Below are 16,837 nucleotides of genomic sequence, written 5' to 3'. Positions count from 1 at the left end.
TTTTTTTTTTTTTTTTTTTTTTTGTGATGAAAAAAATTCGCATTTACAACTTAAAAATATGTAATGTGTAAATTCGCTGATGTGTAATATCTACAAAGTATATAAGAATAAAGTAAATTAAATAACACTTGAAAGACCCTATGCAACGGACTTGATCGAGAGTGTGTTTGTAAGAATCGAACACGTAGTCTTTTGAAACCCTTGGAGTTTACTGCTTTATTTAAACGAGACTCTTGGAGTTTTAGGATTTCACCATTTATGTTTTGCATTCTATTATTATAGTAATGAAATTACTCATGATTTGTCGGTACATATAAATTACACTTACCAATATAAATTATGTGTATCAGTGTATGTTGACATTTCTTGTTACGTTCTTCCTCCATATTATGTTGCGTTGCAAATCTTCTTTGGTCCTTATAAATTAGCTATACTCAATTCAATTAATGTATCATGAGTTTCAATTTGAGAAAAACTTCAATTGATCCCTATTTGGATGCTTGTTATGTCACATAACCTCAGTGCATTTACTAACAAAAGAAATTGTCATTTTCTTAAGAAAAAAAGTGGAGAAACTAAAACAAAAAATACATTTTTTTTAATTTAAAAATAAATAATGAGAGATGAAAACAAATAAAAAAAATAAAGTAAACGTCATCATCTAAGAGCATTCCATTGGTGAACTTTTTCCTATATTTTAGGCAATTCATATGATGTGGGGGAAACTGAGAGAGATAACGGAAAAAAAAAATATCTCTAGTAGACTGTGGCAATTCATATGAAGTGTACAATGTTAATACATGTGGATTGTGGTTACACGATTTTTAAAAAAGTTTTAAATGTGGAAGGGAGGCACAAGTCTCGTTCGGTCCAAGAACTGCGATACACGTATCTAATGAGCATGTCATCACTTCTCACATACATGTGTTTCATTTCTTTCTTTATTTATTTTTATCTTTTCAGTTAGGTCGGACAAAAATTTCAATTCTAAATTTAATTTTTGGAAGCTCTAAGATTTTTCCTTCTAAAACAAATCATTCAAGTAGGTTTTCATTGTTGTCCAAATGTCGATGGCAATTGCCGTCGGCTCTACTCTTACGTGGTATTTTTGTTTTTCTTTCAATTTTTGGGTTAATTATTAGTTTGTTTCATTTTCATGTGCCACGCAGTGTTAACGTATGCTTAGGTTAGACTTCACAAAATTCGATTGACACACTTCATCGATTTCCTTATGAATGATTGCATGCGTCCCCTACGCCACTTTCATATATAATTATCTAATCATGTCATTTGGTCTAGAAGATAAGTCTGACCTATAATAATGAAAGAGCAAATAATGTCCATAAATAAAATCGTGTCGAATAAGATTTTTGAATCCTGACTCACGGTTTCTCAGTTTATTCAATCACGATTAATCTTGTTGTTACCTTTGAGATGCCCCATATTTTTCACTGACAAATATCTTCCAAGGGACAAATTACTCTCATACATGGGTTAGATAGCATGGTGTACTGTTAGGCATTTAGAAATGTCTATATTCCTTGTTTATCTATAGTTACAACTTCTATACACGAGAAGAGGTTGACAATCTACTTGTTGACCATCGGGGTAGTCAGTCGGCAAGACGAACATTACTTATTGAATAAGTATGTATAATTGAGAGAAAAATAAAGGAGCAAGATGATTTTATGTGGAAATCGAAAGTTGAAAATCACGAGCCTTTTTAGGCGGTGCCAAGCTGAAGCCCACTATATTTTGATAGTTTGGTATATGCATGGTAGGGTGCCTCTATAGAGAGATGTGGAATGTCTAGAGAGGATTTCGATGTCCCCTCGTTGTAATTGACTAAGGCCTTTTATAGTGGAGAAATAAGTAGAGTATATGGTAATTGGGATCTATATGGTAATTCGGTATTTATGGTGAGGTAGGGTGATTAATGGGGTTGGAAAGTGATTTTAAGAAAAAGAATAATAATTTAGGGGGTTAGAGCTAATTTAGATTGACCTTGATTGTTCTTCCATAATTGTATAGTTGCCATATAATTTCTTCCTTTTTCGTCGCAGTTGACTGGTCAAGTCTTGAGCCGAGTGTTGAGTATGACTATGTGAGTGCCAGTCCGAATACCATCTAATGTCAGACTGACTGCTTGGTTGACTACCCGTAGTCCATGTTCCATCACTGCTATTATAATAAACCCAAGCCCATTCGTTACTTCTTATTGTTTATTCATATTTCCATTGATCACTTTAAGTTAAAATTTAATAATTTATATTGAGATAGTTGGGTTAATTAACACCAATGTTATGTTTTAATTTTGTTAATATGACTAATTAATTTGATGTTAGGGGATTCATTTCTCTAATAGGGACATTTGAACATAAGGTTCATTTGATTTAAGCATGCAATTTGTGGCCTTTTAAGGACAATATCTCATTGATAGTAACATTTTAACTATTTATATATTTACTTATTATTATATTGTTGGAGGGCTGAGTGTTAAAATTTTAGAAATAATTGAATATGGAATTGGCAATTGGGGCTTGTTCATTAAGTCACTTCACATGTTGTGTAAATTTGTAGGCCCATAATAGGCCTGCTGTCCATATTGGCCCACACATTTACACAAGCCAAGTGGGTCATGGTAGATCCCAATTTTTATGGAAAACAATCATGTTGTATTATGTATTGGGCTGTATGTGCATGTAACATTATTTATTTATTTTGATAACTCGGATTTTCTAGTTTTACTGTATTATATATATATGTTTCCAGCAACCATATAGGTACTTTGGTAGGGGTTGTTAGAACATCAACTTGTATATATTGCATAGAATAAAATGAAGGGACATCATCCTGGATCTGCCTCAATACCTTTCTGTATTGGATTTAAGAAGTGTTAGCATTAGTCATCGGTTCACACAGCGAATCATGGTGTAATTTTTTTATTTTTTTTCACGTGACCTATTACAACATACATTTTTAATCATGGAGCAAAATGTTAAAACTTGTGTCCTATTACAACATACATTTTTAATCATGGAGCAAAATGTTAAAACTTGTGTGTAACCAAGGGGTATTGAACCCATGACTTCAAATCAAACATATATATAACAATACAAACACTAACCAACCAAGCTACTTAAGATCTTATATACCAAATGGCAGGAATCTCTACTTATGTATAAGAAGTGGACTATAAGTAAAGTAATGGGAGACACGTGTGTGGTCAAGAATGAAGGTTGTTCGATGCCATACATTTGTCAATTATCTATAGGTTCTTCAACAATATAAATAGGGTGTATTGTCTCCCTTTAAAAATCATCGCTAACTTCACAACCTCCCTCTTGGTGTAGTGATCTGTGACCCTAACTTTTAATCCATACATCAGTTAAGGACTATGATTTTTACAAAATATGAATTCCATTTTTATATATTAAAATTTCAAATTAGAGATCTTATAAGTAATTTCCATATATTATTGTACAGGTACTGTGATGCCACACCACTGTCACTGCGGTTTGTGATATTTACTCAAGGCAGCGGAGGATTTCCACCGGAGCGGCACACGATTTCCTACGCTAGGGTTTCCTTGCCACACGCTTGAGTTTCCTTGCCACATTCAATTTTGTGGCAATGCTATAATAGCAAACACCTCGTCCAAAATGGATAGAATTCCTCGTCCAGTAAGGAAACCTCGTAAATGTAATCATTATCCTCGTATAATCGACTATGAATCTATGATTTCTTATATATGTATGATGAATGTGTGTATGTATTACTGCTCTGCTCTCTCATCAAAACTCAATATCTCACCATATTTGGAATTGGGTTGATATGTCTTCGTACCACGAAAAACAAAAGCTTCCATTACTGCGAGACGAGGGAGGGGGAGAGGGAGAGGGAGAGGGAGCCTTTGATTACTCCCAGAGAGTTCACATCCACGGCGCCGATGAAACGGAGGGGGAGGAATTCACGGGAACGGTGCCGTTTTCGTGGAAGAAGCTGTGGCTGTTCACCGGGCCGGGGTTCTTGATGAGCATAGCGTTTCTGGATCCGGGGAACCTGGAGGGCGGGTTGCAGTCCGGCGCCATTGCGGGGTACTCGTTGCTATGGTTGTTGTTGTGGGCGACGGGGATTGGGCTGCTGGTGCAGCTCTTATCGGCGCGGCTTGGGGTGGCCACCGGGCGGCACCTGGCGGAGGCGTGCCGGAGTGAGTACCCTAAGTGGGCCAGGCTGTTGCTGTGGGTTATGGCGGAGTTTGCCCTCGTCGGAGCGGATATTCAGGAGGTGATTGGCAGCGCCATTGCCATCAAGATTCTCAGTAGAGGCTACTTGCCTCTCTGGGCTGGCGTCTTCATTACTGCTTTTGATTGGTAATTTCTCTGCAAAATTAGTACCCAAATGCTTTAAAGTTGTGATCTTTTTCACTAAAATTCAATTCTTGTGTGTCATCACAGTTTCATATTTCTGTTTCTTGAGAGCTATGGAGTGAGGAAGCTGGAAGCACTCTTTGCCTTCCTTATCTCAGTCATGGCACTCTCATTTGCATGGATGTTCGTTCAGACCAAGCCCAGCGGTGTTGAACTTCTTCTCGGTAAGATTATTAATTTGGTAATCCAGGCCAAGCAGGTTCTACCTATTGATCTTTTTAGTTTAAAGCCAATCTAGATTGGTCTTTTGGTTTTGGTTTGCCTATCAGCAACTTAGGCTGATTTACTTAATTACTTGTGATCTTTATTAATTAAGATCAGTCACAAGCGAAGTTTATCCTGGTACTGGTCGTGTGTTTTGGAAAAAAAACACAAGCAAGTACTAAAAAAGTGGTTTAAATATTGCAGGTATTGTGGTTCCAAAAATCAGCTCAAAAACGGTAAAACAGGCAGTGGCAGTAGTTGGGTGCAGTATAATGCCTCACAACGTATTTCTCCATTCCGCTTTGGTCCAATCGCGCGACATCGACACCCGCAAGATCGGCAAAGTCCGGGAGGCGATCAAGTACTACACCATCGAGTCCTCGGCGGCGCTGGCGATTTCCTTCGTGATCAACGTGTGTGTTACAACGGTTTTCGCGAAATCTTTTTACGGCACCGAGGTTGCCAAGAACATCGGCCTGGTGAACGCGGGGAATGCTCTTCAAGAGAAGTACGGCGGGGGGTTGTTCCCGATTCTTTACATATGGGCCATCGGCGTCCTGGCCGCCGGTCAGAGCAGCACCATCACCGGCACCTACGCCGGCCAGTTTATCATGGGGGGCTTCCTGCACATGAAGTTGAAGAAGTGGCAGAGGGCGATGATCACAAGAAGCTGCGCCATCATCCCTACCCTAATCGTCGCGCTTGCTTTCGACAGGTCCGAGGATTCGCTCGACATCCTTAATGAGTGGCTCAATATTCTTCAGTCAATCCAGATCCCCTTTGCTCTCATTCCCCTTCTCTGTCTTGTTTCCAACAAGGAAGTTATGGGCGTTTTCACAATTGGTCCCGTTCTTAAGGTACATTCTTATCTAATAAAGGGTTTTAATAACCACAAGATTACAAGTTTGACTGAAACTGATCTATTATGAGTAATTAGAGTCTTTACTTAGTATATACCATCAAATACTGGCTCTGAGTTTGTGTATGACTATGAAAAAAATATTATTGAGTTTTGTAACATTAACATTAATTGGGTTTTAATTTGTTTTGTGTGTAGGCAATCTCATGGCTTGTGGGTACCTTGGTGATTGTGATAAATGGATATCTATTAGTTAATTTTTTCTCAAAAGAAGTTAGTGGACCTGTGATTATATCTCTTGTAGTGGTGTTTACGACTGCATATGTTGCATTCGTAGTATACCTCATTCTAAGGGGGATACCCTATTTTAATTCTTGTAGGAAGTGATTGATTGCTCAATGGATTTTCTGTAGAGTTGCAGGGAATAAATTATATATATTTTTAGTATATATATTTGTGAGCATCGTGATTTTAGTGGTGTTGGTTTTGCAATCTTTGAATTCGTCGCCTACTAGTCAACACTACTCGTCATATATGAAAAAATACAAAATATCAACTAACAATAGTTGAAAGAAAACTTAGAGCAGTGAAAATTAAAATTAAAAAAAAAGAAATACAAAATTGCATTCTAAATATAAAAGGAAAGTAGTACAAACAAGGAAATAAATCTCTTAAAATTTTTCCTCGCTGGCCTCTAGTGTTTCATTCAACCTTCAACTCGACCAATCGATCACTCTAGGGCTGACCAATTGAAGGAACGCAGCCCAACATCCCTAATATGATGAATCATTAGACTTTGTCTCGATCTAATTACACATCAAACAAACATGAAAACTCAATGACTTAGCTTGAAGGTTATAAAAAAAGATTCATACCATAGAAGTATTTGATGAAGATTCAAGGGCACTTAGGTTTGCCCTTGGAGTTAACCATGTCCCGGTAACAAGGGCACTCCGACTTGTTGCCGTAGGTTCCTGAAGGAACGCAGTTGCATTTGTTGCAGCACAGCCCACAGAAGTTCAAGCAGCGTTTCATCACTCCAGCTTTTGCGCATCTTATCTTGTTGCACATTTCCCGTCACAAGATCAAACACAACAATGTAATAGGATAGTCCCATGTTTGATTCATAAATTTAGTTATTTACCTGGATCAGCATCAGCTGAGGTTGGTTGGAGGAAGGAAGAGCTAAGAATGATAGCTCAAGTGGTCGACCAATCAATGTTATGTTTAATTTCGACCCATCAATGTTTAATTTAACTTCCAATAGTAAGGTGGAGTTTGAATCCCAGTGAAAACTTGAGTCAGAAACAATCAGAAACCTAAAATTACTTAGATAACTCGAGATAGATTTACCTCTTCATGGCCTTGAAATAGGCTCATATGTATAATTTGACAAAACTGAAAAACTTAGGTTATCAAAAAAACTTTTTGTATTATTTGGCAGTGAGTAGGGAGCATGTGCCATGTTTACTACCCAAGAAACCAACAAATGCATGAAAGGAAAAGGTTTGGTTTTGTGGGAGTAGGTTATTCTTTAGCCATTTTTAAGAATGTGTTGGGGTCAACTTCATTTTTCCCATTCTCAGAAGAGAGAATCTTGGAATATTGAAAGAAAAGTGTTTGCTGTGGGGTTGGCTGCAGACTGTAAGCTGTCTGGTATGGCCGTAGAGACCACTAGATGTTTCTACTTCTTTAGGACTCAATCTGACATTATTTGGAGTGTAAAGAAACTTTCCAGCAATCCATTGGCTTTCCTATCTGTCATCCCTTGGATCTGCTCCATTTTTTCTTTCTAGACAAATTAATCGTTTTAATTCTCTCCAACCAAACAATGTAATTTCAATCGCAAAAAAGTAACATTGGAATTGCATTGAAATTACGCCCAACCAAATGCCTTGTAAAGTGTTAATCGATACTGTGTTGATATAATTTGAGTATTCAAACTGTATGTCGATTATAGTGTCTTTACAGTACCCGATACAATTCAATTCAGAAAAGAAAAGAAGAACCAATATAATGAACCTCAAAACTATACTTGCACTTCTGCAAGCAGCATATATATATATATATTCAGATACTCTTTATCATCTGTATGTCACATTAGCAACTAGCAAGATTCCACCAGATTCACCTGTGAAATAACAGACATTAATTATTAACATCTATGTAGCATAAGAGACTAGGTTGGTGGCACTTAGTATGTAGAAATCACTTCATTGTACCTTGATAATATCCCGCTTTGAGTTGGGGTGAGGATACGCTGCCAAGACCGCCATGTGAAAATGCTAAACCATGGGAAGGAAGATGCACATTTATCAGATCTCGTCTCACAAGAAACCAACACAAAGTTTCTTATAATTGCATTGAGTTTTGTTGTAAGCAATAAAAGCAAAGTGCATTAAAGAATGCAAACGAAATTTTATACAATTAGCTTCTTCGAGGAGGGAAGCTTACTCTAAAAGGATCACTTCGAAGTGACTGCACCAGTATTGAGCCTCCAAAGTCGTTATCCTGAAAAGCGAGATTGAAAAAGCACCATAAAGCTGCAGTTACTAACAAATATAGCTTATTTGTGTCTGTCGTCTGGTGTTGACAAATGGCGAGAAAAAGAAATTTTGATTAAAAGAAAGATGGCAAGTGCTCTGATTGTAGTCTACCTCGAGATACAAGTCCTTCAACCGTTTCCCAGTTTGAGCACAGCAAATCCGCACAACTGATTCATCACAACTTCCGCTAATGATATAGTCCCTCCCATTCATGTAATATGAACGCGTGTAATTATGAGCGCTACCCGTTGAAGTTATACCAAAATCCGTATGAAGTCTTCCATCGACTGCCAAGATTTGTTTCACCTGAAAACATTTGAAGTTAGCCTAAAATCTTATAGCTTGTTCCAATTGTGAAATTGTAACTGTCAATTAGATCTTACAGATTGAAATAATTTAACGTTTAGTACCTCGTTGTCTATAGCTGACACAAGAAGATAAAGATCGTCGGGAGAAAAACAGACCATCACATTCCCTCTCGAGCTCGAAGCAGTATAGCAAGGGCGAATAGGTTGCTGCCTCAAGTCCCACATTTTGACATGATGGTCAAATGATGATGTGACCAACATATTAGGGGAATGATTTGCGAATTTAGCAACATTGATGGGTTCACTATGCATATCGCTAAAAGTATGTAAGCGTCTGCCACTACAAATATCAAATATAGCAACTTTCTTTGTATAACCACTCGTGAGGAATCTATCATCGGTTGAATTGACATGAACCGAAGTCAAATGTTCAAACTTCTCAAAAGTTACCGGGCCAGAACTACAATAGATGCCTTCTGCTTCTGCCATCACGTGATTGATGTCATACAATCTCAAAGAACCATTATCGCAACCAACAAGTAGCTGATTTTCCGAAATGAAAACAAAATCATCATTAACCGGTATTAGAAAACAAAATATAAGTCATAAGGTGTAATCAGAATTTGTATGTATAGCCATCAATATAGTGTAAAGCAGATAGGAAATTGTAGTTCGTGTTTTTCTTGAAGAAATGAAGTACCTTAGACGGATGCTTGTTCAGCCAACAAAGCCCCAAAACGCTGCTACTCATTCCAAAAGGTGGAATGTACGTAAAAACATTTCCCTTCTCATGGTTTACGATGATCACTTCCCCATCTAAAGTTCCACAAGACATCAGACCAGGATCAGACGGGTGGTATTCAAACTGTCTCGGTTGAGGGACTTTTCTGCCCTTGTTAATAAAATCACTTATATGAGACATGAGATGCATGGAAGGACACGATGAAGCCCCAAATTTGGCAGCACAAAGAGACCTGGAATAGGAAATTTGGCTTTTTCCAAAAGAAGCGGATCGCTTTACCCTTGAAGGAGTTTTGCAGTATAAATTCTTTGTTCTGGTTTCACGCATGTGCAAAATACTTAAAACACTCTCCTTGAACGTGCGTTTGCATGGTAGATATTCAAAATGATTTGAGTAAACAGTTTTGGCCATTTCTCTGTCGTTTTTCTGTATGGGCACATTATCCAGCACTTCTAGACGAGGCAATAATACAATCATGTACTCCCTGTAGTGTTTCTCGAAGCAGATGGGCGATGGATGATGAGAAGCATACATCTTAGAAAAAAACGATGCATCTCTCAGCTTCAAGTGTGTAGGAGGAGACTCATTTCTCTCTTTAATATGCAATTCACTGAGAGAGATCTGATATAGATATGAAAAACGTATCAACATAACAGAAGAAAAAGTAAAGTAATTTAGTCGGAATCAAAATAAAGGCACCTGACCTCAGGTTCCAAAATTTCTGCTCCAGAATGGGAGACAGAGGACAAATCCAATGGCATAATCCCTTCAATATGAACAAGATCTCTATCCCCCGACTGAACAGATGGCTGCTTAGGTAAACTCAGATACTCAGAAATAGGCAACAGATTGCCAGTAGAAAGTGGGTGCCCCGGTCCATCTGCAGAAACATCTGAGACATAAGTTCCATGCATCAAAAAACTATTGGATAGTTATCTAAGTCTGTTTAATGACCTGATTAAGATTCTTGCACAGAAAAAGATTTGTTGCCTTACTGGATGGTGCAAGGCATATTCCAGTGTCTTCGCAACCTACACAATTTTGAAACCGAAGTTCTATCAAAGAAGGAAGTCTCAACAAGGCAGCGGTGGTTGTCCAAAGATCAGCAATTCTCGTTCCACACATTGAAAGGCGCATTAGTTTTGGCAGGCAAGCAAAGCAATCCTTCTCTAAGCCAGTAAGTGAAGAACAGAAATCCAGATTAAGCGTGTGCAATTGTGCAAAACTCCCAGCCATGTTGAGCTTCCGAATCTCGGTGAATCTTAGTTTCAGCAATTGGCAATTTAAACCACCTTCGAAAATATCCCTGAAGAGTTGTCAAATAGCTGATATGATAAGTACTGCAAATGAGTACCACGAGAAACAATATCATTGAGCGAGATAATCTAAGATTAACACTGACACATACTGTGCAATATCCTCTTTCAATAGTATATCCTGGAGATTGGCAGTCCGTAGTTTTGAACCAACCGCATGCATTAAGGCCAAGACTAACTCTTGGTTCAAGACACGGGGCAATCTACAAAGAATATCCACAGCATCAATGTCAAAAGAGTGCACTTCTTGGAAGAAATCAATAAGGGGAGATAAGTCATCATCTTCGAGATCATCGAGTGAAAGCACTATGGTGCACTCCTGGTGTGTTCTTTTCTGCTCCATGGACTGAACAACAACAGAAAAGTTTTAACCTCTGAGATTAAACCATCTAAAAGCTGAATCCTTTTAAACTCCTCACTGCATTTTTTTGTAGAAACAAGAAAGCTTATCTGAAAGGTAACCCAGTCAAGATGGCAAGAGATCCACACTTGTAACCACAAGGTCACGAGTGTGAATCCTTAACCCTTGGTTTGAGCCGGTCAGCTATGGGTAACCATAATTGGTTTACTTTGTTGTGATCCTTTTCCAGCTAGGGTCAAGACAAGTTTACCTACAACGGAAAGGTTGTGGATCCAAAAAAAAAAAGAAAAGTTTATCTGATAAATAACCAAATGTAAGACCCAATTATTGACAAGATTGACAACCTCCAAGAAAAATATTGAATTACAAATAAAACCTAATTCAAAAATATCATGAAATTCTATCTCCTTTTTAGGGTAATAAGTAGGTAATCACCTTATATAGCCCTGAGAGGACAGCAGGATTGGTTGGCACACCATGCCTCTTGCAAGAATCCATATACCTAGCAACAATTTCACAGAACAACCAGTTATTACACAAATAGAATTACTTCCCAAATTTGGTCTTTGAATTCAAGCAAAAAAGATACTCCGTAACAAAGAAAATCAAGGAAAATTAAAGCTGCCATCTTTAAGCAAGCATAATAACAAATAATAAACTCAAGCAGAGAGTGCCAAAAATACAAAAGATACCCATTCTTGTACTTTGAGAATTGAAGAAGGGTGTAAAGAGAATATACCTGGCCAGTAAGGTAGAGATGCAAACAGACATAGCTGTTAGTCTCTTGAGAAGGGAAAATGAACAGAAAGATAGAGAAAAAAGAAAAGAGTAGGATAATAAGCCGAGTTAACTATTACAAGATAGACAAAAACTGAAACAGGATGGGAAGATAAGCAGAGTCAACTACTACAGTGGAGTCTGCTCGTATCAGTAACAGTTAGAGTGATAAAGAATCTCGCAATCACTATGTATTAGGCAAGTATTACCTTGTGATCTTAATAAGAAAATAAATCAATATAAATTGTATTGATTCAAATTGAGAAAGGTAATAAGTCACTATTGAAAGTTGAATTTACAATTTTATTATCATATTAACCGAACAACTTGATTAGGGCAATTACTGTACAATATACAAAATGTTGTCTTGGGATGTTGTAGATAAGACACTACAGCTTACTGGGTGTGAATGGTTGGAAGTAACACTGGGTGATGGAAACTTGCGTGCCTTTCTATTACATATTAGGGCCATCCGGTAACAGAGATCACAATAGCCAAATCGTATGAAGATTCGGAGCCACCTCTAGTTGTGTTTTTATGTGGCGGTCCCGTCACCGCCCAGGCCTGCATGCTATTTATCTTTGGCTATGATTGTGATGTCCCTCTAAGCTCAAAAGGAGAAGGGTGGGTGGGTAAACTGTGTTTATGGGGTTTGTTCATACCCAACTTTTTTCTTTATCAGTGATTATTAGAGTATTTAAGGTCAACATTAACATTCATTCTCAATAAGAAAGGAACTGTCCTTATTTAAGCATTGTTGTTAATGATTGCACAAGTCCGATTAACTCTATTAGTTTTTGTTCTCTTGACTTCATTAACAGGTCAGCGAATTAACTTATCTATGTTTTGGTTAAAACTACTTTAATATACCCTTAAAATGATGATAGGAAATGTAATAAGCTACCTAGGATTCTTCCCTAAAAAATATAACAATAGAAATTTGTATACTATGCAAAAATGGACAAAATAAAGAGAGAAAAATACATAGTGGCATGGTCAAGGGCATAGCCATGCTTAATTAACTCAAAAATTTCAGTGCACATTGCTTTGATTGGCACGACCTAAGACATGGTCGTGCCAATTTCTTTCATGCACGACTTGATCTGGCATGACCATGCCAGTTCTCCTATTGTGCTCATTGTTCTTTATTTGTTGTTCCAATCCTTATTACGCACGAAATGTCCCAAAATGCTTCATTTTCTTGTTGTGAATGAATGTGCCTAGGAACATAAATCACACAAATAAAAGGCTCAATTCACACATGATTTGGGGCACTTTATGCACCAAATGAGTAAAAGTATGAGATAAAATATACTAAAAAAAAAATAAGTGTTATCAAATTACGCCAAAAGGTATAACTCACAACGAAAAAATGAAGATGCAACTTTATTTTATTATATTGTCACATTTTCGAGAGGGTGCTAAACTTGGCTCTTCACTACTTCACAGGTCTTCTCCCAACAATCTTCCTAATCACCAATTGTCATATTTGAAAGTCATCCACCCAAGTACGGGCAAAAACAAGCTTAACATATGCTAAAGAGAAACTTATGTCTCAAAGCTTCTTCAACATAACTCTTATACCACTTTAGGTACAACAAAGAAGTTGCAACTCTTTTTACTTTGGTTCTTTTTGCTGGTTGTTATTATTACTATACTATACTAACATTTATATTGTGTGGCTGATCTTTATTCCATGAGCTGTAACACAATAAAAACATCCATCTGCAGCACGAAAGCGCAAGATCGAATGTATGTTTATTTGTGGGTCATACTAATTTCATCTTACAATGTACTAATAGAAGCTAACTTTATTACCATATTAAACTCCTTTGCCATTATATTCTTCTACTTGACTTCGAATATTGAGTTATTTCAACAGTACTCTCCAATACTTCCGTGAATGATTGACCTCGGGAGGGTATATTGGTTGAGAATTTGGTCAGAAAATAAAGAATATGAAGAAAGATAGGTTGTGTATCAATTCAAAACAAGTTAGGTTCGGGAATGACAGTAAAATTGTAAGTATATATATATTTTTAGAAAATGATATTTTTTACGTCTTAGTATTTATACAGTATTGATTCTCAATTTTTTTTTAAATAAGGTGGCAATTCTGGTTCCACTTTTAAACAATTTGGTGGTTTTGATTTCTTGAAATGTTAATGGAGAGTTTAATGATTTAAAATTTTAAATTATAGTTATTCTCTATATTACTCATGTTTTAAGTGGCTAGAACCAAAACTACCACCCTATAAAAAAACTAAGGCATTAATAATGCTCACAACAATAATTATAGAATTAAAATTACCATTTCATAGCTAGTAAGAGGTGATCAATGGATAAGTAAAGCATGATTTTTATACCAAAAAGTCACAAGATTTTCTTAACGTGGTTTGCAAATTTTTCGCTTTGAAAGAAGTGATTGGGGTTTAGCTCGTGATCCCAAAAAAATCACCATATCCTATAAATGTAAACGAAAAAATAAATTGCTATGTTTTCCCCATCATTTTTCTTGCTCTCTAATTCTTTAGTTTCAGACATTTCAATATTATCTTGGGCTTTGGCTGTTGGGACTAATCTGATTGTGTTGTATTAATCTCAATGTCCCAAACCCTAAATACACAACTGAAATTGGGCCTAAGCCCACACTTTGGGAGATTAATATCAAATTGTTTTTTTTTTTTTTTAAACAGATTAATCTCAAATTGTTTTTTTTTTTAGTACTACTGACTCTGTTACAATGTAGTATCTGTTCATAGCAAAGAGTCAAAGTATCTGTTCATAGCTTCTGAGTCAACCTACTGAAACACAAAGAGTCAACAGTTTTTTATTCTCTGTTCTTGTTCATTTTTTTTTCTGTTCATTTTTTTTTGAGTACTACTGACTCTGTTCTTTTCATAGTTACTTTCTCAACCTACTGAAACACAAAGAGTCAACAGTTGCCTCCACTGAGGCTCGAATCATTCATGTGAGAGTGTTTTTCGAGACACCGGGTGTCACTAGACCACAATGTCATTAGCATTAATATCAAATTGTTAATCACTCAATCCTTTGGATATGCAGCAAAAAGTAAAAGGTTTGTTTTCTCCAATGAATGATATGCGACGCTTTGCCGCATTCACAAGCACACAAATAAAATCCCAAATGAAAAGACAAACAATGAGAAAATGACTTGAAAACATAGCTAAATTGACACTGCCGATATTTCATAAATAAACAAATATATATTATAACAATAAATGGTTTATAAGAGAAGTGAGTCCAAAACGCGTCAAATACAAACAGAACACAAAAGTAGTCTCTTCTCCACCTAATATGCTATACCAAAAGAATATGGAAAATGCATGCCAATGTGGCCATAACCCGGATCCAAATCATGCCCGTGTCACATTATATTCCAGCAGAATACAACAAAACAAATCAAATTCTCTAAATCAGATCCAGACCGTCAATCTCCTCTCCGGGACAAAATACGACGTCGTCTCTAGAGCAACATCCAGCCAAATACCGCCCATCCCATTACCAAGCTTCCCACCATGCTCATCAACTTCTCCGCTCCGCTCTGCACATTTTTCATCAAACGTTACTACAATTAAATACAATAATAATACAAATGTAATTCAAGGAAAAATGTTCGGTTTTTTCGGTAATTTAATGTTGCGTGCCGGAGTAGGTCTACGTTAAGGCTACTAGGCTAACGTGAGCACTGACCAAGGAACAGTGCCTCGTGTTTAACACCTGAAATGAGTAGGGTAGCTAAATCTCTGCAAATGGATCTATGATGCGCCTTTTAAGAGAAAGACAAATCACATCAAGCCAAGGCTGCTATCGTGCGCCGTGCGCGCATGTGGTGACAACACCGACATCAACTTTACCTTGACAGGGGCCGGTCGGGAAATGTTGCTCCCCGTATAATAATTAAAGTAAAAGCAAAATATGTACTCTATATGTATTACATTAATATATAAAACTGTTTAGTTTAAATGCTTATATAATAATAACATCATGTTAAGTTTTAACAGAAGAATAAATGAACAGTGAGTGCAGTTAAGTCGATGTTTGAACAGTTAAGTTAATGGAGTATGGTTTAAGGATGCAGATCTGAGTAGATTAGTGAAGTGTATTTGCAATGGAAGTTCGGAAGAGACTAGGAAAGTGACTGTAGTTAAGGAAATTAGCGGAAAACTAGACGATGATGTTAGATCTGGAGTATATTCAGTAGAATGGCCGGGGATAGTATGTACCTCATCGTTGAGTGCCGGACCAGGACTGTCGGCGTTAGGTCCGGGGGCTTCGCTAGGAGGCGCAGGTGGGCCGAGAAGCTCGGGAGAAGGAGCCGGTGAAGATGCGGTGTGCTTCTTACTCTTCTTCTTGCCTTTGCCCTTGCTCTTGCTCGGAGCCGGAGCCGGAGTCTCTGATGACGTAGGCGGGGCGACGGGGGCCGCGGCGGGAGGGGGAGAGGCAGCAGGCGGAGTGGCGGCCTCCGGCGCGGGAGACGGTGGAGATTGGACAGGTGCGGCTGCGGGTGGGGACTTCACGGGAGCGGCGGCCGGCGGAGAGGTCACTGGCACGGGAGCGGGGGGTGCAGATTCCGGCGTCTTAGCTGGCGGCGCGGCAGCTGGAGCCGGGACTGCGGCTGAGGGTGGAGTAGAGGCCGGAGCCTGCGCCGGAGGAGCCGAAGCGGGAGCGGGAGTTTTAGGCTTGGAAGGAGCGGCGGCTGTGGAAGGCGAAGCAGCCGGAGTGGCGGCGGCCTTAGATGCAGCCGGAGGAGTGGCGGTTTTGGCCGCAGCAGGCGAAGCGGCCGGAGACTGACCTCCGACGCCGGCCACTACAATGCACATAAGCACCACCGCAAACCCAACCTTCCGATCCATCACTTCAACACAGAAAACTTCTACTTGAAAAAAACAACAGAAGAGAATGGCGTAATGGTATGGGGAAACGGAGAGGTGTAGGGGCATATAAGTAGGCGAGGTTTTAACATTAAAAAATAATGGGCGTAACGGCTATAGCCTATAGGAGAGTCGACGTTTAGGTGGGGCCAATGTGGTGATAAAACAGACTGGACTGGGCCCACATCGCATGTGACGGGGTTTTGGCTCGCCACGTCACCGGTGGAGTGGTTGTCTCCGGCGTAGGCTTATAGCCTATTTCCTTGATGGACTTTCAATTTGGTGGCTTCGAAGAAGATCAAGTCTTACAGCTGGAAAACGTTGTGCATGGGACCGCACCACCAACGGAATACTATTTGAGCTATAGCCATGAGATAGATCCACATCCACTTACACCTC

The 16,837-nt window shown here is 38.3% G+C and overlaps 3 protein-coding genes across 5 annotated transcripts; 1 reads left to right on the top strand and 2 right to left on the bottom strand.

Annotated features, from left to right (window-relative positions):
- The first annotated feature begins 3,364 nt into the window (after positions 1-3,364).
- LOC116021066 (metal transporter Nramp3-like) lies at positions 3,365-5,898 on the top strand. The gene is made up of 5 exons (XM_031261673.1): positions 3,365-3,387; positions 3,487-4,373; positions 4,458-4,594; positions 4,839-5,491; positions 5,692-5,898. The coding sequence occupies exons 2-5, from the start codon at positions 3,763-3,765 to the stop codon at positions 5,878-5,880; spliced, it is 1,590 nt and encodes a 529-aa protein (XP_031117533.1). The 5' UTR covers positions 3,365-3,387; positions 3,487-3,762; the 3' UTR covers positions 5,881-5,898.
- A 1,471-nt stretch (positions 5,899-7,369) lies between these two features.
- On the bottom strand, positions 7,370-11,654 carry LOC116020023. 3 transcript variants are annotated; one of them, XM_031260463.1, is made up of 11 exons: positions 11,506-11,654; positions 11,202-11,268; positions 10,498-10,751; positions 10,085-10,395; positions 9,794-9,981; positions 9,048-9,710; positions 8,450-8,890; positions 8,151-8,345; positions 7,948-8,004; positions 7,716-7,778; positions 7,370-7,624 (listed from the first exon to the last, which is right to left on the bottom strand). In XM_031260463.1, exons 1-11 carry the CDS (start codon positions 11,535-11,537, stop codon positions 7,601-7,603), a joined length of 2,295 nt encoding a protein of 764 aa, XP_031116323.1. In that variant the 5' UTR covers positions 11,538-11,654; the 3' UTR covers positions 7,370-7,600. The 3 variants fall into 3 exon arrangements, with proteins under 3 accessions (XP_031116323.1, XP_031116324.1, XP_031116325.1); XM_031260464.1 differs by having other exon boundaries at positions 9,794-9,969; XM_031260465.1 differs by having other exon boundaries at positions 10,498-11,016; positions 11,506-11,578.
- A 3,077-nt stretch (positions 11,655-14,731) lies between these two features.
- On the bottom strand, positions 14,732-16,493 carry LOC116021264 (lysine-rich arabinogalactan protein 18-like). Its single transcript, XM_031261891.1, has 2 exons — positions 15,791-16,493; positions 14,732-15,108 (listed from the first exon to the last, which is right to left on the bottom strand). The coding sequence occupies exons 1-2, from the start codon at positions 16,418-16,420 to the stop codon at positions 15,031-15,033; spliced, it is 708 nt and encodes a 235-aa protein (XP_031117751.1). The 5' UTR covers positions 16,421-16,493; the 3' UTR covers positions 14,732-15,030.
- Positions 16,494-16,837: the final 344 nt, after the last annotated feature.

This window comes from Ipomoea triloba, chromosome 5 (genome assembly GCF_003576645.1).
Source record: "Ipomoea triloba cultivar NCNSP0323 chromosome 5, ASM357664v1".
NCBI lineage: Eukaryota > Viridiplantae > Streptophyta > Magnoliopsida > Solanales > Convolvulaceae > Ipomoea > Ipomoea triloba.
Note: the sequence above shows the minus strand (reverse complement) of the source record. Positions and strands in the feature narration are given on the sequence as shown.